Here is a 27,180-nt window from a genome sequence, read left to right as displayed (position 1 = left end):
CCAGGTGAAGGTGGTTGGGGCTCAATGGGGAGGTCTGTGGGGGGGGGAGACAGAGCTCGGCAGGGAGGTTGGGGTGTGGGGAGCTCAGTGGGGGAGGTCCAGATGCTGGGGGAGTAGGGCTCAATGGGGTGGGGATCCAGGTGCAGCTGGTTGGGACTCGGTAGGGTGGGGATCTGGGTGCGAGTGGCTCGTTGGGATGGTCCAGGTGCAGGGGGAGTGGGGCTTGTCGGAGGGGTTCTGGGTGTGGGGTGTGTTTGGGGCTCAGCGGGAGGGTCTGAGTATGAGGTGGGGGCAGATGCGGGAGCAGCTCCCTGTAGAATGATCCCTCCTGCTGCAGCTTAGGAGCAGTGGGTGCAGGAAGCTCCTGCAGTGGCGGAGAAATCTGGGGGTGGGTCTGACACAGCCCCAGATGCCGTGTAGGGGAAGAGGAAGTCCAGTCCTCCCCAGCCCAGCTGGGACAAGCAGCTGAGCCCAGTGCAGGGTAGGAGGCACCAGCTGGGTCTTTACTAGTCCCGTTCCCAGCCCCACAGTGGTCTGTCTCTCTGCCGGCTGCCCTGGGTACCCAAAGCATACTGCTGGAAAGGGTCATATGACTGCTCTTGTGGCTTCCCTTTGCCTCCCCGTCAGAAAGTAATTTTTCTGTGGGGAAGCAAAGAAATCTGTACGGGACATAAATTCTGCGCATGTGCAGTGGCGCAGAATTCCACCAGGAGTAAAACTGCACAAAGGCACTTTTAGTGCAGAATAAGAAATGTCCACAGGGGGAGCTAGTGTGGAATAGCTATTACACTTTAAATTCACACCCTAGCTTATTTTCATTAGCTTGCTCTGTGGACAACCCTATATTATCCTTGTGTTTGGGAACTGAAAGGTTACATGACTTAACTCAGGAGTTCATGGATCCCAGACCTTTGTTTAGATGACACCTATTCCCTTGTATTATTTTTCTGATTTTGACTCTGTTCGTTATTTTGTCATCAGGAGGTTATATAATTGAACTCATGGTACTATTTAAATATTTTCTTAATGGGTGGTCAATTTTCCTTTAAGTAAAGATTTTTGCTTTATGAATGTAGCAGAAAGATTTATGCCTCATTCCACATTTAGAGTCTTACTATATTGTCCTCATCTGTCTCTAGCTGTTGGCTCTAATTTTTGCTAGACTGACTCTTTATAGCACAAGAATGCTGGTTAAGAATAACTCATAAGTAAACATAGTGTAAAGAATTGCTAATATATTCTGTTGCAGAGGGTCCAGAAATTTCAGCAGCTGCAGTGCAGAAGACTTTGAGAAGTTAACTCTGAACAAAGGTGGAAGCTGCCTGCTTAATGTTCCCAACCCTGATGAAACCTATAGCATCCCATTTTGTGGCAACAAGTTGGTGGATGCTGGGGAGGAGTGTGACTGCGGTTCACCAAAGGTTAGTAACTGGGACAGTTCACCAATGTTGCTCACGTGACTCTATGTTAAATGCAGTCTGCCTGCATTTCTGCACGGGTGCAGATATGATTTGTTTATCATTAACTAAATTACTCTTACTTCTTTAATTTACAGGAATGTGAAAGTGATCCTTGCTGTGAATCAGATACTTGCAAACTCCGAGCAGGGGCTGAATGTGCGTATGGCGACTGCTGTAAAAAATGTCAGGTAAGGGATCCCAGGATGGTGTTGGAAGAATCTCATGGCTTAAAGCATTCTCCACTGACTCTGAGGAAAAAGGAGTGCCAGGCTTGATTAGTGGGTCCAGGAGGGAAGTAGTCTCTGTTGAGCTGGGAAGACTTTTGCATGTGTCCAGCACAAAAGTGTGACTTCAGCAAAGTGCATGTTCAGTCTTGTTAGGCTGTTTTTGGATTTATTTTCAGAATGTATATTGATGTATGGCTTTTTACATCTTCACTTGGGATTTTATTTTTCCTTTTTCCTCCCCTTCCAGTTTCTTCCAGGAGGCACTGTGTGCCGGGCAAGTACCAATGAATGTGATCTCCCAGAGTACTGCAATGGGACCTCCCAGTTCTGTCAGCAAGACGTCACTGTTCAGAATGGGTACCCGTGCCAGAATGATGAAGCCTATTGTTACAATGGGGTTTGCCAGTACTACGATGCGCAGTGTCAGGCTATCTTCGGCTCAAGTAAGGATGATGATTGTAATGTTTCGGAGGGCCATGGCTAAAAGAGAGAAAACACCCAATTTGTTTACGAATATGGATTTTAGGTTATTTTAGTTTATAAGAAAAGACCAGCTGGAATTGGCAAAGGATTTTAAACTCTTTCTGGCATTTATGACAAATTAACTTCTGTTGTCCCATAAAATTCGTTGCTGTGCTGTGGATTCAAGTACTACTAATTTCCTTGCTATGATATACTCACCTTGTCAGATTCTATTTATAAGGCTAAATCTATTCATCAAGACTTAATGTCCAGCTAATAATATTTCTTTCTAAGTGACTGTATTGTCTCTCAGTACTGTTAGCTTGGAACCTGTCCGGACCAACAGTTTTACCCCATTTGTGTATTTTGGTCAAGCTTTCCAACTATTCATGCTGCAGATGCGACATGGGTTTTGGGGCTAGAGAGAAGTACGTGCACAGTGTGAGATGCTTCTCTGACTCTCTGTTAGCTGACCTGGTTACCCCTCTGTCTTTGCAGGAGCAAAGGCTGCCCCTAACATTTGTTTTGCTGAAGTGAATTCCAAAGGTGACAGGTTTGGCAACTGTGGTTACCATGGCAATGACTACAAAAAGTGTTCCAGCTGGTGAGTTCGGTTTAATGAGGGAGGGAATGTATAACAGGTATCATTCAGAAAGTCTCTAAAAATCCACATTCAGAGGCCTTAGAATTATCCAGCGGTCAAATCTTTATACATAGCACAGCTTGATAATAGAGATTTGTCATAGACACACACTGCCCCATAATCTGCCTTCACAAATGCTGTGTGTGTCTTTCAAAAACCAAAATAGAGTAGCTTAGAAAAGTTCTTTTAAAGCCTTAAATTTTGAATCTGCGTTATTGGAGCTTAGGTTACAAATACATAAATGTACAAAAAATTTCAAATTACTTTATAACTCTATTATAATATTAGTCTTTATCTAAATGGGCATGAATTTTTCAAACAGTTCTTGCTGTAAAGTTTAATAAATTAATGTATAGAAAGAGGCATCTTGGAAATAACGAACCTGCACTTTGAATAATGGTGTCATGTAGACATGCTCTTTCGCTGACTTTTTTTTTTCCATTAGCTACATAATGGTGGTGCAGGGGTGTATTTGCTTTTGTTTGAGGTTCACAAACTTTTGCCAAGAGCAGGGGTAAATCCATATCCTCATTGTGGTTTTAGACTGATGCACAGCTCACTTTTGTTCTGCTCTTCACTTCAGTGTGATGTTAGTATTTGGGAGTGTATCTCATCTGATCTTTAATAATCGTCCATTAGGAAAGGAAGGCAGAAAGAATTAAACACCAGAATCATAACAGTCCTTAAATTATACTATTGTTGTAGGAATGCCATGTGTGGGAAGCTGCAGTGTGAGAATGTGAAAACCATGCCTGTTTTTGGGATTGAACCTGCGATTATTCAAACCCCCATCAGAGGCACTACGTGTTGGGGTGTGGATTTCCAGCTAGGATCAGATGTTCCAGATCCTGGAATGGTGAATGAAGGCACAAAATGTGATACTGGAAAAGTAAGCAATAACAAATTAATAACCTTAAAAGATTCCTAGGAAAAACCTAAATGAGTTGTTAGATGTGTGTATATCATTTGCAGCTCCTTGTTTACATGCATACACATACATATTAATTCACCTTCATGTTGGTGCATGCAACTAATGCCAAACTTAACAATTCATTACTTCCCCATCTCCTCCTTCCCCAACACTAAGTGAGTAACACTCTCCCTGGAAATGGACTCTGTGAATAAATTTCTTTGAACGGAAGTTCTTTTTAGAAGAAACAAAAGCAAGTGTTAAGTTTGGATAAGGATCTCTGGAAATCGGTGATCAAGAAGAACTAGCTATACAAAAACTGCTTTTCAGGCAACGGGTGGAAATTCAGGTCTGCGTCCATACATTGTAATTATCAAGCTGGCTGAAAAGGAGAGAGAACTATTTCCTTCCTATAGTTCAGCATAGGGGCTGCACCTAACTCTTCCCCGGCAGTGGTATGGTACCTTGCTATCTGTACATTTGTACCATGGATGATTCTGATACTACTGCTCTGTATTAAGGCCTTGTGGGAAGGATTTTAGATGAAAATGCAGCTCATTTGCAACAAACCTTATAAATTCCTTATTACAGCAAACAAGTTTATATCAGTCTTAAAGCTTCCAGGGTTAGAGAAGAATGTGCATTCTTCAAGTGGTGTGAGCTTGCCGTGGAGCACTAATTGAAGGTAGCGTGGAAGTAGCACAGGCCGTGAACTCATAAACTGAGCAAGAGTCCGGGGTAAAACAGGTGTTGGAGAACGGGAGGGGAGGAAGTGTGGGAGGTGATAGTATTAGTTAGTCCAGAACCATCTTATTTGGATTGGGGGTACTCTTGTGTCTTTTTACTTCCCTAGGTCTGTAGGCACTTCCAGTGTGTAAGTGTCTCTGTTCTGAACTATGACTGCGATGTGGAGAAAAAATGCCACGGACATGGGGTAAGTCAGGCATAAAAGTCCCCTTCTATTCTGATCCAGCCTGGTCTGAAAGTCCTGCAGTATTTCTTGGGTGTTTCTCATATTGGGCAATATCGTTTTCTCGGGGTGCTCTTCAGTAAGAAAGCTCAGATTCATAGATCTTTAAGGTGTGAACAGACCACTATATCATTGAGTCTGACTTTGTTTTATGGAATTTCACTCACCTCTGTATTCAGCCCAGTAACTTGTGTTTAATAATTAGCTGTTTTAGTGCTACAAACCTTTCATTGCTCTCTACCTAAAGAATGTAACTAACACAGGGGTGGGCAAACTATGGCCCGGGGGCTGCATCCGGCCCTCCAGATGTTTTAATCCGGCCCTCAAGCTTCCGCCGGGGAGCAGGGTCTGGGGCTTGCCCTGCTCTGGCGCTTCAGCTGGGGAGCAGGGTAGGGGACTTAATCATAGAATCATAGAATATCAGGGTTGGAAGGGACCTCAGGAGGTCATCTAGTCCAACCCCCTGCTCAAAGCAGGCCCATCTCCAACTAAATCATCCCAGCCAGGGCTTTGTCAAGCCTGACCTTAAAAATAAATAACTTGCCCCACTCTGCGTGGCTCCCAGAAGCAGTGGCATGTCTCCCCCTCTGGGTCCTGTGCGTAGGGGCAGCCAGGGGGCTCCACATGCTGCCCCCGCCCCAAACACAACCCCTGCAGCTTTCATTGGCCGGGAACTATGGCCAATGGGAGCTGCAGGGGTGGTGCCTGCAGACAGGGCAGTGTGCAGAGCCGCCTAGCCGTGCCTCCGCATAGGAGCCAGAGCGGGACATGCCACTGCTTCTGGGAGCTGCTTGAGATAAGCACCGCCCAGAGCTGGCACCCCTGACCCCCTCCTGTGCCCCAAACACCTGTCCCAGCCCTGATCCCCCTCCTGCCCTCCAAACCCATCGGTCCCAGCCTGGAGCACCCTCTTGCATCCCAGATCCCTCATGCCCAGCCCCATCCCAGAGCCTGCACCCCCAGCCAGAGCCCTCACCCCCTCCTGCACCCCAACCCACAATTTTGTGAGCATTCATGGCCCGCCATACAATTTCCATACCCAGATGTGGCCCTCGGACCAAAAATTTTGCCCACCCCTGAACTAACAGAAAGCTCTTTAATGTAGAAACACTGCTTTTTGTTTGAAAGCCCTAGAGGGCCGGCTTTATTATGTGAAGTTGCTTTTCTGTGCAGTTAACATGAAAGTCACCTTGATGTTCCATCTTCACTGGCTATTAAATAATGTGAGCTGAACAGGTTTTAAAACCTGTTTTAATACAATGTTTTTTCTGGCTAGTATAACCCAAGCATTACTGTTTACAAAACTGTTTTTTTAATACAACTGTTTATAGGCTGCCTAGTCCAGAAATGATTTTGTTTAAACAGAGTTTATAAAATGGAGTTTTAAGATTATTTATATTTGGCAGGCAAAACAGTGTTTAAACAGGTTTCAAACCCAGTCTGGCCAGCATAGTTTGATTACTATTGCGGATGGACACTGAAGGAAAATAAGACGCAAAATTTTAACAGTGAGGGTAATTAACCATTGGAACAACTACCTAAGGGATGTGGTGGATTTTCCAGCACATGCAATCTTTCAGAAAAATGCTCAATCTTGGTTTTAAAAAATGCTGTAGCTCACCCACAAGTTATTGGGCTGGATGCAGGAATTACTGGGTGACATTCTCTCGCATGTGTTATGTACAGGGTCAGACTAGATGATCACAGCGATGCCATTTGGCCTTAAAATCTATGAAAACCTCAGAGACTAATTGTTGCAACTTAGATACACACTTACTGAACAAAAATAAATGTATGTATAAAAATGAACATTATAATGAATTTTTTAAAAAGTTTTGAGAAATGTCTGCCAACATCTCACAAGCTACATAACTATAACCCTCGTCGTCGAAGTGGAAGCTGCCTTTGTATTGATGAAGCATAGCACTTGCTGCTGAAAATGCAGTTGTCTGGTTCAGAATAGGCATAAGCATGCAGAACTGATTGGAAAGCAGGGACTTCAACATTGTTGGAAGAGAAGTTCTAGTACTCTGGGTTACTGTAACAGTGGCTAAAGCTTCAGAAGGGCATGGGTTTGGGGATTTTTAGTTCTTTTTAAATTAAACTCCTCTTCTTTTTCATACATTGCAACTGTTTTTGCCTTCTCAGTCCTTCTCTAGTTAATCAGAAACATTGGCTTATCAGCAAATTATGTCCCCGTGCTTCACAAATGTATAGTAAACAGATAACATGTTTATAACTTATCTCACAACCTTCCTTTGCCACAGTGTCATTTGCTGCTGGAATGATAGTCTTGGAGGGGGTGGCTTAGAGGCTGTGGGAGCATTTCACAACCTACTGCTGCACCAAGGACAGCTTTCAGTCCAGTACAACTGGTTTTAAGATCACATTGAGCAGATTGTGGGGAACGATTCTGTGTATAGAAACGAAGTACTAGTTCTTCTTCAAGTGATGGCCCCTATGTGTGTATTCCATGGTAGGGCACACATGCACTTTGAGACCAGACACTTTATACTAGTAGTGTGCATTGGTCCGCGCCTCTGCCTCCATGTGCTCTGAACCAAGGACATTAGGGGATACCCTCCAGTTCCTCTCTACCTGCCCTCCTTCCCCTCTGCTTCATATCCTTTCCTAGAGTGATTTGCATTAGAGAAGGAACTGGAGAGGTAGTTGGTCCGTGCCTCCTCTTATACCCTCTGTTTGGAGCACAAAGCTGCACAGGGTGTAGGTGCAGACCAATGAACTGCTACCAAGAATTTTTCCAGTCCCCGACCCATGAAACCCATGTGGACCCCACCGTGCAATACACATAGGGACCACGCATCTCAAAAAACTCTAGTAACGGCAAGCTAAGTATCCTTTCTTTTTGATGCAGTAGCTGTTTTTCAGTCAATCATTTCCCGTTCTTTTGGAACCTTCTGTTTCAGAAGTTGGGCTGTAACCTTTGAAGACACCTTGCAGCATTTCCTCTGCCAGTTGCTGGATCAGTCTTATGTGGAGTTACAGTCACAATGGCAGTAATATGTGGGTGTTTTTGTTTTTTTAATTTAAAGGTGTGCAATAGCAACAAGAACTGTCACTGTGACTCAGGTTGGGCCCCTCCCTACTGTGACACGAAAGGATATGGAGGAAGCATAGACAGTGGACCTCCTTATAATGGCAAGTAGTGACAAGGTGACTTCAGGGCAGCATGCCCTTCTTGCTGTTGGTGCTATTTGGACAGAGTGTGCAAATACAGTGCCTAGTTGTCTGGCTGTCCTGGGAAATGAGACTGGCTGATGTGCTGGTGGTTGAAACTGCAGTGAGATTTCTTTCGAGCACAAGAGCTTAGGCTTTGGATCTTGTAGTGCTGGAGACTTCTGTCCTCCAGAATGTTGGAAATCTTGCAATGCCAGCTGTTTTTAGATGACTTCTGTCATCCTGGGCCAAAATCTTTCAAGAGTAGTTGTGTCCAAACTGGAAGTGGGGACCCATTCCAGTTTTGAATCCAACCTAGAACTAAAATTTGTAAGGCGGGGCCAATTTGAATCTGTCGATTCCAATCTATACATTCAAAATGTGAAGGCCTGTTTCTAGAAATAACGGCAGATGGAAACAGCTGTTTTATGTACAATTGCATGCACAGTCTGAGTAAACACCCATAATACTTGGGGGAGGGAGGGGGGTGTTCTCTTTCCTGCAGGCATATACACCTGCAGTGTAAATGTGTGACTTATGCGTCATGAAGGGGAGTTGGGGTACTATGAACATCATACTACTACATTACCATTTAATTAGCATTTATTATCTGTGTGCAGATTGTGCTTCATGTTGCACTAAACACAAATATAGCGCAGTCCCTGCCTCAAAGACCTTTTGGTCAGTTTAGTATGTTTTTTGGTTATTGTTTTGTGAAATCTCACTCCTGGAGGCTTTAGACAGACATGGGTTAGTGTCTGGAGCCTAGCAGAAAAAGTATGTCTTTAGGAGGGACATGGATGATGAGAGAGTGATAGTCTGGTGCACTGGGGTTGGGAGGGCATTTCATGTGTAAAAGAGACTATTGGAAAAGGAACTGAAGAGAGTTGTGAAGCTTGCTTGCTTGCATGGCTGGGCAAGGGGGATGTGGTAGGAAACAGGATCCAAGTTGTAGCCTGGGGCAGACTGGTGCAGTACCTTCAAGGCAAGGAGCGACCTGATATGGTAAGCAATGGGGAGCCAGCAGAGATAGAGATGAGGACAGGAGTGACATGGTTTGCAATAGGTCAGGAGGATAACACTGACAGCTCTTTTGGATGGAGTAATAGGGGTCTAGGGGAAGTCAGTTGTAGTTACTGAGCTGAAAAATCACTCTCTAGAGTATAGAAAAGTGTGTGAACTATCAGGAGAGAAAGGAAGGGGCATAAAAGCTCCGTGTAGAGGGATGGACTAGTGACCTCCTTGAGATCCCTTTGAGTCCCACATTTGTATGATTCTATGACTTTTCATACACTATGTTGTGGAGAAAGATGCCACAAGCCTTGGGGACAGCCTGGATGAATGGAGAAGGGGAGGATGACTCTAAGGTTGTGAACCTGAGCTAAGGGAGGATAGTGGTCTTTCCCACAGCAATATGTGAAGAGGATTTGAGGGGAGTGGGGGAAGAGGGGAGCTCTGTATCAGCCCCATTTAACTTGAGCTGGTGACAGGCCCTTCAGGATGATACATGGAAGAGAGTCTGTTACTACTATATTACTGTGCTACACTATTATAGCACAGGAATATTGGAGAACGTACGCTTTACTCTTCTTTGACATGTTGTCCCTTTTGAAATGACCACCAAAAATAACACATTGGGCATGCACCTGGCAATTATACTGAACTTTAGCTTTTCTTTTCTACAGAATGGTGGGAAATTGTAGAATCAGTCCTTTCAAAACCCAGCACTATTGCAGTGCTTAGTAGTGATAGTACTATGAAAACTAATTCTGTCGGATTTTCTTTCTCACCCTCTCCCTACCAGACAAAGACACCTCCTTGAGAGATGGGTTGCTGGTATTCTTTTTCCTGGTTCTTCCACTCCTTTTAGCTGCTGCTGTGGCACTTGCAAAGAGAAAGGCGCTGAAGCAGTGGTTCAGGAGAACGATGTCACATTGTCATCGGTAAGTAGATTTCCCACCCCTACCCCTGATACTTCATGAACTGACCACAGAGTCCTCTACAGAAGATGATTCCAAAGACTTGAGTGTCAGTAGTCCTGAGATGTAAACCTGAGATCCCCACGAGTGGAGATCAGGCAGGTTTATTTCATGCAGTTGCAGTACAGGAGGCAAGTGACCTGATATCAATGCACCTCAGGCCATTTCTTTAAGTGTCATTTGATGTTGTCTGTTTCTGTTTTCTGGGCACATTCTTTGGGACAAAGGAACATTATTTATCTATTCCTTGAAAGAGAGAGGCTCACAATATGTCTGGACATATGGACCTGTAAAGAGTGATATACATTTTACTGACGAATTTAGGGAATAAAATAATAGTTTTTAAACACACACTTAAATCCAGCCAGTATGTATCTGTAAGAAGTGTCATAACATGTTGATGATGATCCTATTGAATTCTAGTAAGATGCTTGACCAGTCCATGTGGTCAATACAAATCTAATTCCAGATCACATACAAGCATGCCAACTCCTCCTCCTCGCACAGAGACGGACCGAAGAAACTTCCAGCAGAACATGCCTTATACTTCGAGGAGTGTACCCATGGTAGGTGAGACTTGTTTTTTCTCACTTCAGTCTTGGAGAGCAATTATTGTCTGTTTTGAAATTAACAGAGTGGATAGAAGGTTGAATTGGTAAATGGATAATAAAAGCAAGAATTACTCCAAAACTATTACTACCTGTGTTTGGTTGGTGGGTTCTTTGTTTTGTTTTTTGTTTTGATTTTTAAAGCAATATAATCTCGTTTCTCAGCTCTTCCCCCCGCCCCCACCTGTAATGTATACATTGTAAGAAATGCTAATGACTACAATTGCTGTAGGATCTAAAATTTTACAGTAATAGCCTATAAATTATAATATAGGCTATGCATGATGAATCCCTTTCTTATTTTTCTGTACTCCTTATGGTGCTGTTGAACCAACCAATAATATTAATGAGGAAGATATCCTCTGAAGCCCAAAAGTTTTCAAAGAAGAAAATATATAAGTAATTCCAAGTATAGTGCATTATTGATATTGCAAAGCTACAGTAAAAATACCATCTTGGAAACACAACTGAGAGATTGCAGTCTCATTAAATGTTTAAGATCTATATATAAAATGTGCTTTAAAATAGAGATGGTACATACTAACATCTTGTCTAGATTTTTCTACTGACCTATAATGCACTCCTACATCTAATTGTGACAAACTATTAAAGGTGACTGCAAAGTCTTCAATCAAAATATAGTAATGTTGTTCCCTTTTTGTTACATACCACATCAGATTGTTGCTAGGAAATGAGGTTATTTTAATCAGGAGGCTTTTATTTTAAATAAAGTAAAACTTTTTTTGGGTGGTGGGAAGGACTAGGATTAGATGATTTTAGTTTTATCCGTTAAACATTTCTCAAGCAGCAACCTTCTAAAGCACATCAGGATTTGCCATTTTGTAATATCAATAGATAGGCCAACTACATATTGAATGTAGTACCTTACTATCTGTAATAGAAAGGGGTGTTGCCAGTGAGGAAATGGATTATTTTCTTAACTTCTTAGTAATTAAATTTAAGGGAGGGGGAATGGGACTCTTATGGTTTATGTTGCTTAAACTGTCTTTGAGAGCCAACTGGAAGTGCATTCTCTGAAACCACAAGCAGTCTAGAAAGTATTGTAGTTTGAAAATGAAAGAGTGCTGATCAGGGACACTGTGGCTCACCATACCCAGAGCAGACTCTTCTGCACCTCAGGTTTCCCCTTCTGCATTATCTCCATTTCAGAGAGGGGTAAATCAAAGCACCGTTAAATGACATAGGGTCATCAGAGTGTCTCTTAGATAGAGAGCCACATGTTCTTGATCAGCATTTCTCTATTTTCAAACTACAGTACTCTAAACTTCTGTCACTTTTAAGCTGTCTGGAACTGACGTAATACCATTTAGCTGATGAGCATGAAATAGCATTTCTGTATTTCCCCATTATATCTCCAAATCTGCTAGTGAGTGGCCCAACATTCCAGTGAAATTACTAAAGAAGCAAATCTTCCTCCAGTTCCTGTTTGTGTGATTTTTTTTTTTTTTTAATATCTGATGATCTTTATTTCCTCATAGGACACGCCAACAAACAGATTCACTGTGCCATCTTATGCAGTTAATCATCATCAACCAGCTTATCACCAGCCTTACAATTATCCTCAGCCACACCAGGAGCAGCAGCAGTATAAGATACCTGCAAGGTCTGTAATGACAATTTTGCTACTGGGGAAAATCCTTTATAATACATATCAAATGTAAAGTTGAGAACTTGAGCACACAATTTGGGGAAACTCATAGCTTGTCATTCTGACTCTAACCCTGTCTTTGGGTTCATGTGTGTAAGGGCTTTTCTCATATCATGTATACACCAAATAATAAAGCTACACATGTGAATGAAAGGGCCATAATAAAAAAGGGGTGCAATGAAATTTATAAAACATGTATGTTCTCTGATGACACCTCTTACACTCTTGATGGTAGGTACATTATTACAAAAAGTGTGGGTGCTTTCAATCAGCTTTGAGCACCAGTTGTATCTTTCTGTTTAGCTTCACTCTAAAAATATATAAAATACATATATACAACTTTTTTGGTTTAACCATTTATTTAAATGTATAAAATGTTGTATTGATGCCTGTGTCCTTAAGGTGCTAATTAATAAAGCACAAACAGACACTTATATAAAATAGTTTGTACTGTGTAGTAATTTGTGTTTTAAATTGGTTTTGGTAGAGGAAAAATTCACTCCAGAATGCTTAATTAGAGAAAGCAGTGTGACTTGGGAAATGTTAGAGGCTTCATATAGTATAGAAGAAAAAACCCTGTGCAGAGAGAGAGCGTTAGATGGGAGTCATTAGGGCAGAGGTGGCAGCTGAAATTATGGGAAGGAGGCACAGGGAGAGACCATCAAAGACATGACGCTAACACAGAGCAGGAGGAAGAGGGATCATTCTCTATCTGCATATAATGGATGTAATAATCTAAACTGACATCTTCGTCCCCCGTACAGGCCGCCTCCACCACAACAGAAAAACGTACCTCAGGGACACTATTTTCCTTCTCGACCTGCACCTTTACCTCCCATATAGTTTCTCTTTTACCCTCTCACAAGATGACCTGTTCACTAAAACCAAGCTGAAATTCTTTATCCTTCTTGCATCAAATGGCCCATGCTATCCCAGAGAGCCGTCATTCTGCAGTACTGGATATGGAAAATGAGATGGAAACACAAGGAATGTAAGATATTAAACAAAGATACCTCTACGAAAGCCACAGGAACAGAATACATCAAGTCTGTTCTTAGCTCCGTGTGTGAGTATTGTGGCTTTGCAAACTGAAGTTGGACTATCCAGTTGGAAGTGGATCAGTCTGCAGTAAAATAATGTTTAAAGTACAGCACTTGGGAGTTCCTTTTTGTTTCCCCCATCTTATGATGAGACACAATCATTAAATATTCCATGTGGCGTATTGTCTTTCTATATGCATAATGAAAAGTAAAAAACCTATTACCCGGGTAGGTGTCAAAAAATGGAACCATGAAAATCAGGCCACTTGATTTAACAAAATATTGTTTACATGTTCTTGTTTTGCCTGGACTAGAAACCATTATTCCTGTATATGCAACTAAGAGCACAAGTGAAATAAGATGTCAGTATATTTTGAAAGGAAGATGAACTACCCTATAAACATGTTTGTGTATATGTTTTTACTGGTGTGTTTAATATAAACACACTTTTTAAACAACAAAGAAAACTTTAACTTCATGCTGACTGACACTAGGCTATAGACAATAAAGGATACTAGGGCAGTTAATTTAAATGTTTTTTAAATACACAGTTTTAAGTAGCTAGACGAGAAACCTCTACTAATTTACCACTAATACTTTAAATGGGATATTAAAATAAAGGTACGAAAAATGGTAGCCTTTTCTTGTTTTAGGAAGGGAGTGCTCTTGAGTTTTGATTACGTTATAGACAGTCTGACAGCAAGAGCCATTGCAAAATATTAGGAGCAATGATGCGTATGTTTATGTAGGCCCTTTGAGAATTGTTTGAGCACTTTATACCCTAGCACCCCACTGACCCCAATGTACATAATTTTAACCTACTTTTCAAATTTTGATTTTAGTGTCAGTCAGGATGTTGACACTGGCTAAAGCATGTTATTTTTAAAATCCGATTTAAATCTGTATCTGAAAAAAGATGCTCTTGGATGTCAATTGAGGTATGTTAACCCAGGTGCAGTTGGATTATGTTCCACTAGATTATGTTGACACAGTGTCGTAGATGCAGGACTGCCACGATGATGTGTTACACAAATTACAGAAGGTGAAAAACAATTACTGTTAAAAATAATGCTAAGCTTTCTCGTTTTGTCTTAGCCACTTAGCACAAACTCGTTTTGTAAATTTCCCCATATTTGCCAAAAAATCTGTGTCTGTATATATACTTATATAAATATATATAAAGTTTGTATTTGTAATAATAAAATACTTGAACTACTGTGGTTCCCCATAAACATAAAGAATAAGATTTAAACGCTATTAAAATATGTACTAGTTCATCAAAATATATCGCAAGGTGGGTTGTTTGTTTTTAGGATTATCATTGGCTTGTTTCTCTTCTCTCTTATGGGGGGTTGCTTATCTAAAGTTAACCAGGCTTTCTGTCTGCCTAAGGTACACTTCTTCCCAGGTCTTTTGTAGACAGTTCATGACATGAATGACTCAATGTACAGGGTGGGAGGGGAATCTAAGTTATGAAAATATCCCCAGAGAAAGGCCTGCTTAATTGTATTTAAACTTGTGAATGCCTATGCTATCACTGTGTTAAATTGTGTGCCTTTAATATTAATAGCGTTTTCACACTTCTAGCATACCATGAGCAATATTATGTGCAGAATAGGGCAGTAATGCAATAAGCCTCATGCTGAGATCGCTGTTTCTATGGAAATAAAGTAGCTCCTCAAATTTTGAACACATGGTGAATACTGAAGATGACTACTGATGGCATGTGTAAGTCTAACAGCCCTAATGTCTGAATATTATTTGAACAATCAGAACTTCGGCCTTAGTCTTGTTTGTAAATTGGGCTTGTCTACGGGCGCGGTGGGAGCTTGGACCTCGTGCTGTCTGGGCGGGGTGACAGAAACCCCCCACGCCGCCTTTCTAAGGGCTGAGCTACACGGAAGGGGCTTCTCTCGCCTGGGGGGTTTGTTTGTTTTTTAATAGTTATAATTAAAGATGCCAGTTTTGTAAAACCGCTGCCTCGCGTTGTCCTGCCTCTCTCGGGCTCCCCGCTCCCGGCCCTGCAGCCGGCGGCTCCCGCCCGCCAGTCCCGCCCGGGCCCGGCCCGCCGCCCAGGAGCCCCGGGGCGGGTCCGCCTCGCGCTCGGGACCCCGCTTCCCCCCGGGCGTGGCCGTTACCCGCCGGCCGCGCGCAGCATGGGGCGGGGGCTGCGCCTGGCGCTGCTGGCGGCCCTGCTCGCCGGCCTCGGTGAGGGGGGGGGGACCCGCGCTGCCCCCCAGCTACCCCCCCCCCGCCCTGCTCCCTGTTACCCCCCCGTCACCCCCCCGCTGTCCCCGCCCCGTCACCCGCCCCGCCCTGCTCCCTGTCACCCCCCGCGCTGCCCCCCCGTCACCCCCCCGCTGTCCCCGCCCCGTCACCCGCCCCGCCCTGCTCCCTGTCACCCCCCGCGCTGCCCCCCGTCACCCCCCCGCTGCCCCCGCCCCGCCCTGCTCCCTGTTACCCCCCCGCTGTCCCCCGTCACCCCCCCGCTGCCCCCCCGCCCCGTCACCCGCCCCGCCCTGCTCCCTGTTACCCCCCTGTCACCCCCCCGCTGTCCCCGCCCCGTCACCCGCCCCGCCCTGCTCCCTGTTACCCCCCCGTCACCCCCCCGCTGTCCCCGCCCTGTCACCCGCCCCGCCCTGCTCCCTGTTACCCCCTGCGCTGCCCCCCGTCACCCCCCCGCTGCCCCCCGCCCCGTCACCTGCCCCACCCTGCTCCCTGTTACCCCCCGCGCTGCCCCCCGTCACCCCCCCGCTGTCCCCGCCCCGCCCTGCTCCCTGTTACCCCCCGCGCTGCCCCCCGCCCCGCCCTGCTCCCTGTTACCCCCCTCGCTGCCCCCCGTCACCCCCCCGCTGTCCCCGCCCCGTCAACCCCCGCGTTGCCCCCTGTCAGCCCCCCGCCCCACGCCGTCATCCCCTGCCCCGTCACCCCCCCGCTGCCCCCTGCCCCGTCACTTCCCCGCTGCCCCCCGCCCTGCCCCATGTCACCCCCCACTGCCTCCTGCCCCATCACCCCCCCGACCTGCCCGCTGTCAACCCCCCCCCCGTGCTGGCCCCCCGTCACGTCACCCCTGCCCTGCCCCACAGTCCCCTAACCCCCCCCCCAGCCTCATCACACCCTTCCCTGACACCCCATCACCTCCTTAGGTAGAGACCCCCCTGCACTGACTGCTCCCTGACCCCCTTCAGCCCCTTGTCACCCGCTCTGTTGACCCCCACAACACCATGACACCCCTATGCTGATCCCCCACAGCCCCGTCACACCCTGCGCTGACCTGCATCACCTCCCCAAGGGAGAGACCCCCCCAGCCAGCCCTGCACTGCCCCCCACAGCCCTGCACTCCACAGTCCCCTGCACTGATCCCCCATCCCCCCCAACGGAGAGACCCCCCCTGCGCTGACCCCCACAGCCCCATGATCAGCTCCTGCATTGCCCCACATTATCCGTTAAGGAAGAGACCCTTCACAGACACACACCACCCTCCAGCCACCCCAAGAGGAAAGACCCCCTCCACAGTCACTGACCCCTGACGTATAGTCACCTGCTTCACTGCCCCTTCTCACAATCACTCCAAACTGGGAGAGATGCTCCCTAGTTACCTCCAACAGGAGAGAACCCCCGCCTCCCCTAACGTGAGACTACCCCACAGTCGCCCCATCAGGGTTCCCTCCCCACTCTGAACTCTAGGGTACAGATGTGGGGACCCGCATGAAAGACCCCCTAAGCTTATTTCTACCAGCTTAGGATAAAACTTCCCCAAGGCACAAACTCTTTTTCCCTTGGAGGGTAAGCTGCCACCACGAAGTGATTTAACAAAGAATCAGGGAAAGGACCACTTGGAGTTCTTATTTCCCCAAAATATCCCCCCAAGCCCTTGCACCCCCTTTCCTGGGAAGGCTTGAGAATAATATCCTAACCAATTGGTTACAAAGTGATCACAGACCCAAACGCCTGGGTCTTAGGACAATAGAGAAATCGTTCAGGCTCTTAAAAGGAACAGAACTTTATTAGAAAGAAAAAAGGTAAAAGAAGCACTTCTGTAAAATTAAAAGGGAAGCTAATGTCACAGGGCAATCAGATTTAAAACACAGAGGATTTCCCTCTAGGCAAAAACTTTAAAGTTACAAAAAGAAAACCAGGAATACACCTTCCTCTCAGCACAGAGAAAATCACAAGCCAAAACAAAAGTAAACTAATGCATTTCCTTGCTAGTACTTACTAATTCTAATGGAGTTGTATTGCTTGCTTTCTTGATCTCTCTCCGGCAAGCACACAGAACAGACAGACAAAGGCCGCCCCCCCTTCCCCCGCCCCCCGAGATTTGAAAGTATCTTGTCCCCTTATTGGTCCTTTTGGTCAGGTGCCAGCCAGGTTACCTGAGCTTTTTAACTCTTTACAGGTAAAAGGATATTGTGCGTCTGGCCAGGAAGGATTTTATAGTACTGTATTCAGGAAGGTTGTTACCCTTCCCTTTATATTTATGACAGCCCCCAAGAGAAGAGACCTCCCCAGAGTCACCCCCCAGCTGGGAGACAGCCACCGCTTAGTCTCCCCACAGCTACCTGCTTCACCAACCCCCCGCCCCCCTGGATACTCTGAATCCAGGCAAGATCCTGACCCCCCCCAGCCATCCCCACACACTGATACTGCTAATAAGGAGAGATTTCCCCCTCCAAAGTCACCTGCTTCACTGAGCCCCCTGCCCCAAAAAGCCCCCCCCAAATCCTACACCCCCTGGGGAGGGAAGGTGAGTTGAGTGTGGAGCGAGAGCAGAGTGGGAGGGAGGACTGGAGTTAGTGGAGACTCTTTAACACAGGCTGGGAGTTATTTATTGCAGTGCCAGTGAAAGAGAAAGAAGGATGTGGGAGGATTCTGATGGTATAAATAGTATTGCACCCTGCATGTTCCTCTCTGACCACCTGTGTGTCTGCTTCTCTGACAATTCTCTCTCACTGTATTCCCTGCCATGCTGGATGACAGCTGATCTGTCTGTAAAATGGCTCTCTTTAAGACTGCTTCTGATGTAGCATTTATATGAAAACGAATGATAACTAAGGCTACGTGTACATGTGCAGCGGTAACGATGCAGCTGCGGTGCTGCAGCACATCTGGCAAAGACACTCTATTCTGATGGGAGAGAGCTCTTCCGTCGGCAGGAAAAAACCACCCCTGCAAGCGGCAGAAGCTGTGTGGACAGGAGAGAAGCTCTCCTGCCACATTAGTGCTGTGCACACTAGTGCTTATGTCAGTGTAGCTTGTGTCGCTCAGGGGGTGAAATATTCACACCCGTAAGTGACAAATTTTGCCAACATAGGCAGTAGTGTAGACATAGCCTAAAGTGAGGGGCAGTGGAGGATAGATAGCTGTTTACGGAGTTATAGATATACTTTTTCAAAGCAAATATATTTACAAAGTGGATGTATTTGAATGTATCTCTCCCACACCCATCATTTATCTTTTTAGGCCCTGATCCTACCAAAATTTACACGTGCTTAATTTTTGTTAAAGTTAAGCATGCATGTAAATCTTTGCAGGCTGAAAAATTCCTTGGGGGCAGGAATCTATTTATGTCTGTGCTTGTACAGCCCTTAGCACAGTGGAGCTTTGAGTCTGATTCAAATATTTAGGTATGTTTGTAATGGTATTATTACATAAAAATAATAACTAACATATTTCCCTCCTTTAGGTTCTCAAATATTTTTGCACATCACAGATCCACAGAGAATATCCTCAAATATAACTGGAGATCTGGTACTTGTAGTTAAGGAATACAGTTGTTCCTATATATATAATTAGATATTAAATTATATAACCTAAATATGTGCAGATGGAGGTACAGTGAGAATCTGTTAAAATCCTTTAAATGCTACAAGCCTTGTAGCACATTTGTGGCTATAGTGTATAAGGTGTTTCCAATGTTGCAGTGAAACATCCTACAGTCCCTTGTTGGGCCAATGAGTCTTTGAGAAGAGATGTATATTTGGCAAAGTGCTTTGGCACTCAGAGCAGTAACCTTAAAGTGGAACTACAAATGTTTTATAAAATAATTTGGTTGCTAAATCAATAATAAAACATTTGGACTCAAAACTACAAATAAAAGGGCAAGTTATTATAATCTATTGATAAATAAATGTACAATTTAAGGCACCACTCTTGCAAAGACTTAAATGTGTATAACTTTTTGCACATTCTAAAACCCATTGAAGTCAATGGGAGTCTCTTCACTGACTTGCTTTAGCTCAGGCTTCAAATATGTAACTTGGCAGCATGGGCTACATAAGGTTTGAAAATAGTTTTTTCTTCAAGTTTGTTAAATCTTAAATTTGGGTTTCTGTGTCTTTCCTGTAATGAGTCACAATACCCCAAACGTTATAGGTGGTGATACCTGCAGGCAGGGTGGATTTGATTTCATAGAATCATAGAATATCAGGGTTGGAAGGGACCTCAGGAGGTCATCTAGTCCAACCCCTTGCTCAAAGCAGGACCAATCCCCAACTAAATCATCCCAGCCAGGGCTTTGTCAAGCCTGATCTTAAAAACCTCAAAGAAAGGAGATTCCACCACCTCCCTAGGTAACGTATTCCAGTGCTTCACAGATCTTGGGGGACAGGCCAGTCCTTGCTTACAGACAGCCCCCCAACCTGAAGCAAATACTCACCAGCAACCACACACCACACAACAAAACCACTAACCCAAGAAATTATCCTTGCAACAAAGCCCGTTGCCAACTGTGTCCACATATCTATTCAGGAGACACCATCATAGGGCCTAATCACATCAGCCACACTATCAGAGGCTCGTTCACCTGCACATCTACCAATGTGATATATGCCATCATTGGCCAGCAATGCCCCTCTGCCATGTACATTGGTCAAACTGGACAGTCTCTGTGTAAAAGAATAAATGGACACAAATCAGATGTCAAGAATTATAACATTCAAAAACCAGCTGGAGAACACTTCAATCTCTTTGGTCACTCGATTACAGACCTAAAAGTCACAATTCTTCAACAAAAAAACTTCAAAACCAGACTCCAAGGAGAGACTGCTGAATTGGAATTAATTTGCCAACTGGATACAATTAACTTAGGCTTGAATAGAGACTGGGAGTGGATGAGTCATTACACAAAGTAAAACTATTTCCCCATGTTTATTCCCCCCCTCCCTCATCCCCCACTTTTCCTCAGACGTTCTTGTCAACTGCTGGAAATGGCCCACCTCGATTATCACTACAAAAGGTCCTCCCTGCCCCCCTCTCCTGCTGGTAATAGCTCACCTTAAGTGATCACTCTCTTGTTACAGTGTGTATGGTAACACCCATTGTTTCATGTTCTCTATGTATATAAATCTCCCCACAGTATTTTCCACTGAATGCAACTGATAAAGTGAGCTGTAGCTCACGAAAGCTTATGCTCAAATAAATTTGTTAGTCTCTAAGGTGCCACAAGTACTCCTTTTCTTTTCAAACTCCTAGTGAAAATTTTTTTTTTTAATATGCAACCTAAACCTCCCCCACTGCAACTTGAGACCATTACTCCTCGTTCTGTCATCTGCTACCATTGAGAATAGTCTAGATCCATCCTCTTTGGAACCTCCTTTCAGGTAGTTGAAAGCTATCAAATCCCCCCACATTCTTCTCTTCCACGGACTAAACAATCCCAGTTCCCTCAGCCTCTCCTCATAAGTCCTGTCCCCCCTAATCATTTTTGTTGCCCTCCGCTGGATGCTTTCCAATTTTTTCACATCTTTCTTGTAGTGTGGGGCCCAAAACTGGACACAGTACTCCAGATCAGGCCTCACCAATGCCGAACGTCCCTCGATCTGCTGGCAATGTCCCTACTTATACAGCCCAAAATGCCATTGGCCTTCTTGGCAACAAGGGCACACTGTTGACTCATGTCCAGCTTCTCGTCCACTGTAACCCCTCGGTCATTTTCTGCAGAAAGCAAGTCAGGAAGACTCGATTTAATCATGGATTTCTACATACAAGTGCATTCTTGTTGGTTTTTATAACCTTAATACATATTCTTCACAATTCAGAGATAGATGTAGGTTTCATTTTTAGAAGGTACACACTATACATTTTTAAAGTGATTTATTTTGAGAACCTTTCAGATTAGTTTTACAACTATATCAGAAAATGAATGATTGTTTGGTTATTTCATTTACCAAAGGTAATTGAAGCAGATATTTATGAAGTCATTGGGAGGTGAACTATCTCTAATTCAACAGGGTAATCATTAATATTTGGGGGATTTTCTTGCCATTCTGTATTAGGAGGAGAACATCACCAGACAGACATTTAAATTGTTTTATTTAACTAAAACAACAACGTTATGTATTCTGGATTTTTTTCTTCGACAGCAAACATATAATATTTTAACAAAACAAGCATATGAATTTTTTAATTTAGTTAAACATTCAAGTTTTTCAAAATCAGGTTTGTTTTTGTTAAAATTGTTTTTAACTAAAATAGTTCAATGAATTTAAAAAAAATTAAACCGATTATGTCAGCCAGGTCAATATGAGTAACTTAAAATATTGGCTTTTGAAGCTAACTCAGTCATCTTCACCTTCATTTTCCTGTTTGCTCATAATCTGGAAAAGAAAAACAAGCTTTCCTGCTTTTTCAGGTCCCAAACAATTTCTCAATTTGGAATGAATTAGTCCAAAGAAAGAAAATATTCTTTCTACACCGGCAGAAGAAGCTACTGCTGTTAAAAGTGAGATTATCACTTCAACAGTCTCTGAATCCAAATGCTTAAGTGACTTCCACCAGTTCACTGATATGACTTTCTTTAAAACATCATCAGCAAACATATTTCTTGAATGGTTCACCCTTAGCTCTGAAGTTCATTATAGTTGGCATTATGGAGGGATGATTGCTGGATGTCCATGTCATAGCCAACTCCTCCTCTTCAGCAGTTAAGGTTTGACCCTGGTACCAAGTATTGAGAATATTTTCAAGAAAATGAGCTGGAGATAGTGTTTGTCCCATTTGTTTTAATGCTTCTAATTTATCTCTGTCGTTGCATATTTCTCTTTTTAAGATCTCACTCAGTTCCTTCCAAATTTCAACAGCATAAGCCATAAAACAGCTATTCCCCTGCATTTTGTTCAAGGCTACAGAAATAGGCTACTGGGTACTCAGCACGTGTTTAAACTTTTCTCTTAAGTCCAGTGTTGAGAACTTTGGCTGTGACGTGCAATCTGTTTTTTCACAATTTTGTTCACAAACTGTCATCAGATTAGGCCAGTTCTTGATATAGTGCTCAAAACAGTCCACTACTGAGTTCCATCGCACATCTTGTGGGAGGGTTATCTTGGTTCCTCCCACTTTTTTCAAAGCAGCTGCTGCAAAGTAGTTGTTACAGAAGTAGTTTGCAATTTCAACAACATTAGCCTTTATTTCTGGAACACCGAAGTCTTTGGCTAGGAGGTGCATCAAATGAGCAATGCAACCGTATGTTATTAGCTTGGGACGCTCTTCACTCTCTTCTAAATAATTTCTTCTCATCTTGGATACATTTGCAGCATTGTCTGTGACCAAGCTGCATACTAGACATTTTAGTTTTTTTTCACAGTTTGTTATAGCTTTTACTGCTACTTCTTGTAAGTATTCTGCTGTGTGTGCATTTCCTGATGTGTCAATTGTTTCTGTAAGGAAGACGTTCCCTTCGTCTGTTGTCACACAAGCACATACAACAGGGTGATTGTGGACATTGCTCCACCCATCAAGACTCAGGTTAACAATTTCATCCTCTACACTTCTTGCACCCTGCTCAGTTTCTCTTTCATACACTTTATCCAGCAATTTGCCTGCGACATCTGCTCTGTTGGGTGGACTGTATCCTGGTCTTAATGACTGAAACATGTTACTAAAGTGTGGGTTCTCAATCATACAGAAAGGAGAGTTTGTTTCATAAACAAACCGGGCAATTTTTTCATCAATTACCTCTTTTTGTAATCTGCTGGTTCTTATCACAAATTTATCTATGGTTCTTTCTGGATGATGGAGTGTTTTTTTTTCTTTTTGCTACAAGTGGTATACTATGGCTATGTGACATACATGATGTGACTGAAACACTGTCATTGGCAGATAACTCTGAAACTACAGAAAATGATGGTGATCTTGAAGGTGGATAGTCTTCAGAATCCTGTATGTTGAGGATGGATTTTCCTAAACAAAATAAGTCAATGCAGTTATTTAATTATTATTACCATACTGCTCATTTAGTATTACTCATTGTATTCACTGACACTCAGTACTACTTTAAAGGTGAAATTGTAAAAGGAAGATCTGCCTATATCAACTATTTATTTTTTATCACAGCTGCATCTAAAATGATAGTACCAGAGAGTAACAACTATATTTTTTGCTCCAACATGAGAATTCAAGAATAGTCCAGAAGGAAGACAGGCAGTCCTTCGAAAGAAGTATGAAATAAAAAAGTCTTCAGTCACAACCTGAAGATCCTGCATCACCATGTTCAGACATGTTCCCTTCATCATCTTCAGTGCAGCTTCCTCCTGAGAAGGAACACTTCTTATGATGTTGTTTCATTTGGGCAGTCAGGCCTGGCATTTCTTTGTTGCACGGTTTGCATTTTGCATGCATGCTACAGGAAGAGGAACTTCATTAAAATATTCCCAAACTGGGTCTCTTTTACGGCCTGCTGCCTTTATAGGTTTTCCCTTCTAGTGAGAGAATGGTAGATCTCAAATCAATGAAGGCTACACTCAGAAAGACCTCAAGACTTCTGGAATATGCTGCTCCAACAGTTTCACTTTTGTTTCTACTGCCTGTCCCTCCCTTCTCACATTTATCTCCAGACTTCTTCTTGTCTATTCTGCTCCCAACAATCTTCTATTCATTGAACTTTTTGAAACTTTGCATTTTTAGAGAGAGATAAGGGATTGACTCTGTCTACACAAATTTGCAGAGGGACAGTAGGGTTGAGGTCTGTTATTTCTCACGTCTATATATTATTTATTTATTTTATTTTAAAACATTTTTGCTGTTAACAAGCATGTTATCTCTGGAGACCCAAATGCACAGTTTGAGAACTGCAAAACTCAGCATTTCTGATGGTATCTTCTAGACTGAGCACTGAGTCCCACTGGGTAGATAGAAAGATTAACCTAAATAATCTATACAGAAGCCCCTGGAACCCCATAAGATTGGGTCCCTAATCCATGAACTATTGGAACTCATTTACAAAACTTTTCTTAGACTTTACTTGAATATATTGTCTCATACTATAGAATCAGAATGTATAATCCCTATTCCATGATGTCTTTGAGCTATAATGTATCTTAATTAAAACTATCTTTAGATAGCTTTTTTCCTCAAAAAGCATTTTATCAAAAAATCTGATCTAAATAAAAAAATCAGATTTTTAATTTTTTTTTTTAAAAATCATTGATTTTTATTCACCCTTCCTGGAGGTCAGAGTAGGAGACAGGCTAGAACTCCCAGGTTCTATTTCTGGCTCTAAATTCTCTTTGTATAGTCTGTTTTGGGGCAAGTCATGTCAACTCTGTGCTTCAGTTTTTCTATTTGAATTTTTATAAACAGTTACGAGATCCTGGGACGAAAGGTTCTGTTGACGTACACCATTTTATTTTTATTAATAACAATAGGAGAGTGGCAATGAAAACTTATATTTACATACATGTCTTGGAGATTTAAGGAAGGGGCCTTAAATCATGTTATACTTGAACAATAATCTTCAGTAATTCTCCCCCCAAATTAACAAGAGCATTCAAGTGTTTGTTCACAAAAGTAAGAAGCAGCAGCTGATTCTAAAATGATGAATTCCTTCAAGTGACTTCAGAATGATGCTCTTCTGAATGAGATGAAATGTGTTATTTCTACTTCCATCCTATTTGTCCACTGGATTCCAGGTTCTAGATTCCAGCGGTCTATAATACTTTCAGCAAATTCCCTCACCAGTCAAAGCTATGATGTATCAGTTTCCATTTTATTTACTGCAATGTCCATCACCTGGTCACTATCACTGGCATTTTTTGCCTTTGCACACATCTGGCTATCTTGAGATGGAATTGGCTATTAAATTATTTCTCCTGTGTGTTTGACATAAAACACAGACACGCATCTTGAACATGTGGAATACAGTGTATGTCAGTCAAAGGAAGAGTGGTGGATGAGCCTTTTTAGGAAACCACAGACAATCATTGCACAGAGTATTGGAAGGATACAGGGCAGTTGTTCTGGTAGCTGTCGAGATGTCAAAACTGCGCTGATAACCATGTTACTGTCCATCCATTTCCCGTTAAGAAACATTTGTGGTGCATTTTTAATTTATGTTCATGTTTAATAAATGCAGAATTACTATGCTTTGCAAAATATTGTGTTACTGAATTCTTTTTTTCTCTGTCATTCTGGCTGGTTTAGGACAAAGTGTCCTATGTCATTACAATAGGAGGGACACCGTATACTCTTCACCTGAAGCAACAGTAAGTGATTGACTTTGTTCCTAACCCTTTGGCTCTTATCTGTTATAAGCCAGTCATGTGGCTCAAAAAAGGTTCTAATAAGGTTTATTAAATATTGGATAATTTGTCTTCAACTTCCCTTTCTTTTCCAATCATTGGTTATAATTTTCAGTCTGTAACAGTCCAAGCTGATACTTCTCTATCTTCTTTGCTGTAGCCTCAGTTATTACTAGTATTGTGCACTGACAATGGGAGAATCTAAGATTCTGTAGTAGGAAGTATTTTCAGAGATCCATGTATTCTTCAGTTTCAAGACTTGAGCAGAAGATTGAGAAGCTGACTGGCAAACAGCAAAAGAACTTGGAATCCTCAGAAGGGTTTGTATCTATGTGATCTGAAGGCTGCACATAACTGGCATCTCATCTAGCTCAGCAATTTTCCAGTCTGAAAGAAGCAATAAAACATTAAATTGTAACTCAAGAAACAAAACTAAGGGGTGATACAAATCATTGCAGCATGTTGAAAATAGTGTGGGTGCTCTTTAAACTTGCAGTGATGTGTAATCTTTATTTTTTAATGCAAACATTTTTTATTCTCTTTTTATAGACTATTTTTATCTGATGATTTCAGGGTTTATACTTACAGCAAAGGGGGGGCTGTTCATTCTGATTTCCCACATATTAAGGTAAGATTTAATTACTTTGTTTTGCAGCTTCTTAGCTTTTTCAGAACAGAGTTCCTGTTAGAAATACTCTCTGGGGATTTTACATTTTTTTAAGTATCAGAAAATCTCTCCCTATCTTTACTTATTTATTGCTGACATTCTACTAATCTTGGCATGAGATTTCTTCAAGGAAACATTCTCCATGGAGAATTAACAATAAGATTACTTACTTCAAGTTTATTTTGGTTGGCTAATTATCAAATTTTTCAAAGAAACGACTAGTTAGACTGAAATGTGCTTACAGTAGTTAACTTGCAGAATGGACACTAAAGGAGCAAACATATCACTTGTGCTTAAATTCAGAGGGGAAGGCCAGGACAGGAAAATTGGGGATTTTCTACTGTCCTATACATTTACCTAAGGTAATGTTTAGATCCTCCATCACAAACTGTCCCCCATAGATTCTCTACTCCAGAATTTAGCTGAGGCTGGTGTCATACTAGCTGCCTTTTCTCCTAATGTAATCCATTGCTTAACTTATTAGGATTTCCTCACACAAGCTAATGTGCTTTTTCTGAAAACAATAGGAGTTGAGGAAGTGCAGCATCTTTCCGGATGGGTCCCTTACTTCCTTCTCTCAGACTGCTTTATTGTGGTCTCCAGGGTAGATCTGTGAAAGGATCTCAAGAGGTAGAAAAGAGGGTCACTAGTTGCTCTCCCATTGGGTCATTCCATCTAGATGCACGCCCTTCCCTCACCTCCATTTAATTTTTAAAGTGTTTAATCTTTTTCCTTTCTCCTCACGACTCTTTTGTTTACTGGTTTGGCGTCTCTCCAGAGGTGGGGAGGAGGAGGCCAGGGTGAGTATGAACATGCTGGGGAGTGGTCTGGGGGATCTGCAACGCAGATCTTC

General features: G+C 42.9%; 2 protein-coding genes across 4 annotated transcripts in view; both read left to right on the top strand.

The window, feature by feature from the left end:
* The window catches only part of LOC125626410 (disintegrin and metalloproteinase domain-containing protein 9), a 53,133-nt gene extending 38,015 nt beyond the window's left edge, over positions 1-15,118 (top strand). For 2 of the 3 annotated variants that reach the window (XM_048829335.2, XM_048829337.2), the window contains 11 exons: positions 1,250-1,421; positions 1,556-1,648; positions 1,935-2,130; positions 2,648-2,753; positions 3,498-3,681; positions 4,556-4,636; positions 7,726-7,831; positions 9,654-9,792; positions 10,298-10,394; positions 11,936-12,060; positions 12,870-15,118. In XM_048829335.2, coding sequence (XP_048685292.1) covers positions 1,250-1,421; positions 1,556-1,648; positions 1,935-2,130; positions 2,648-2,753; positions 3,498-3,681; positions 4,556-4,636; positions 7,726-7,831; positions 9,654-9,792; positions 10,298-10,394; positions 11,936-12,060; positions 12,870-12,948 — 1,378 coding nt within the window. In that variant the 3' untranslated portion in view covers positions 12,949-15,118. The remainder of the gene's footprint in view (positions 1-1,249; positions 1,422-1,555; positions 1,649-1,934; positions 2,131-2,647; positions 2,754-3,497; positions 3,682-4,555; positions 4,637-7,725; positions 7,832-9,653; positions 9,793-10,297; positions 10,395-11,935; positions 12,061-12,869) is intronic. The other variant, XM_048829336.2, reaches the window with a different exon arrangement.
* The window catches only part of LOC125626267 (disintegrin and metalloproteinase domain-containing protein 18-like), a 42,860-nt gene continuing 29,841 nt past the window's right edge, over positions 14,162-27,180 (top strand). Inside the window, exons 1-4 of the mRNA XM_048829023.2 lie at positions 14,162-14,187; positions 15,173-15,353; positions 25,563-25,624; positions 26,210-26,288. Coding sequence (XP_048684980.2) covers positions 14,162-14,187; positions 15,173-15,353; positions 25,563-25,624; positions 26,210-26,288 — 348 coding nt within the window. The remainder of the gene's footprint in view (positions 14,188-15,172; positions 15,354-25,562; positions 25,625-26,209; positions 26,289-27,180) is intronic.

This window comes from Caretta caretta, chromosome 26 (assembly GCF_965140235.1).
Source record: "Caretta caretta isolate rCarCar2 chromosome 26, rCarCar1.hap1, whole genome shotgun sequence".
Taxonomy (NCBI): domain Eukaryota; kingdom Metazoa; phylum Chordata; order Testudines; family Cheloniidae; genus Caretta; species Caretta caretta.
This window is presented reverse-complemented; position numbering and strand designations above follow the sequence as displayed.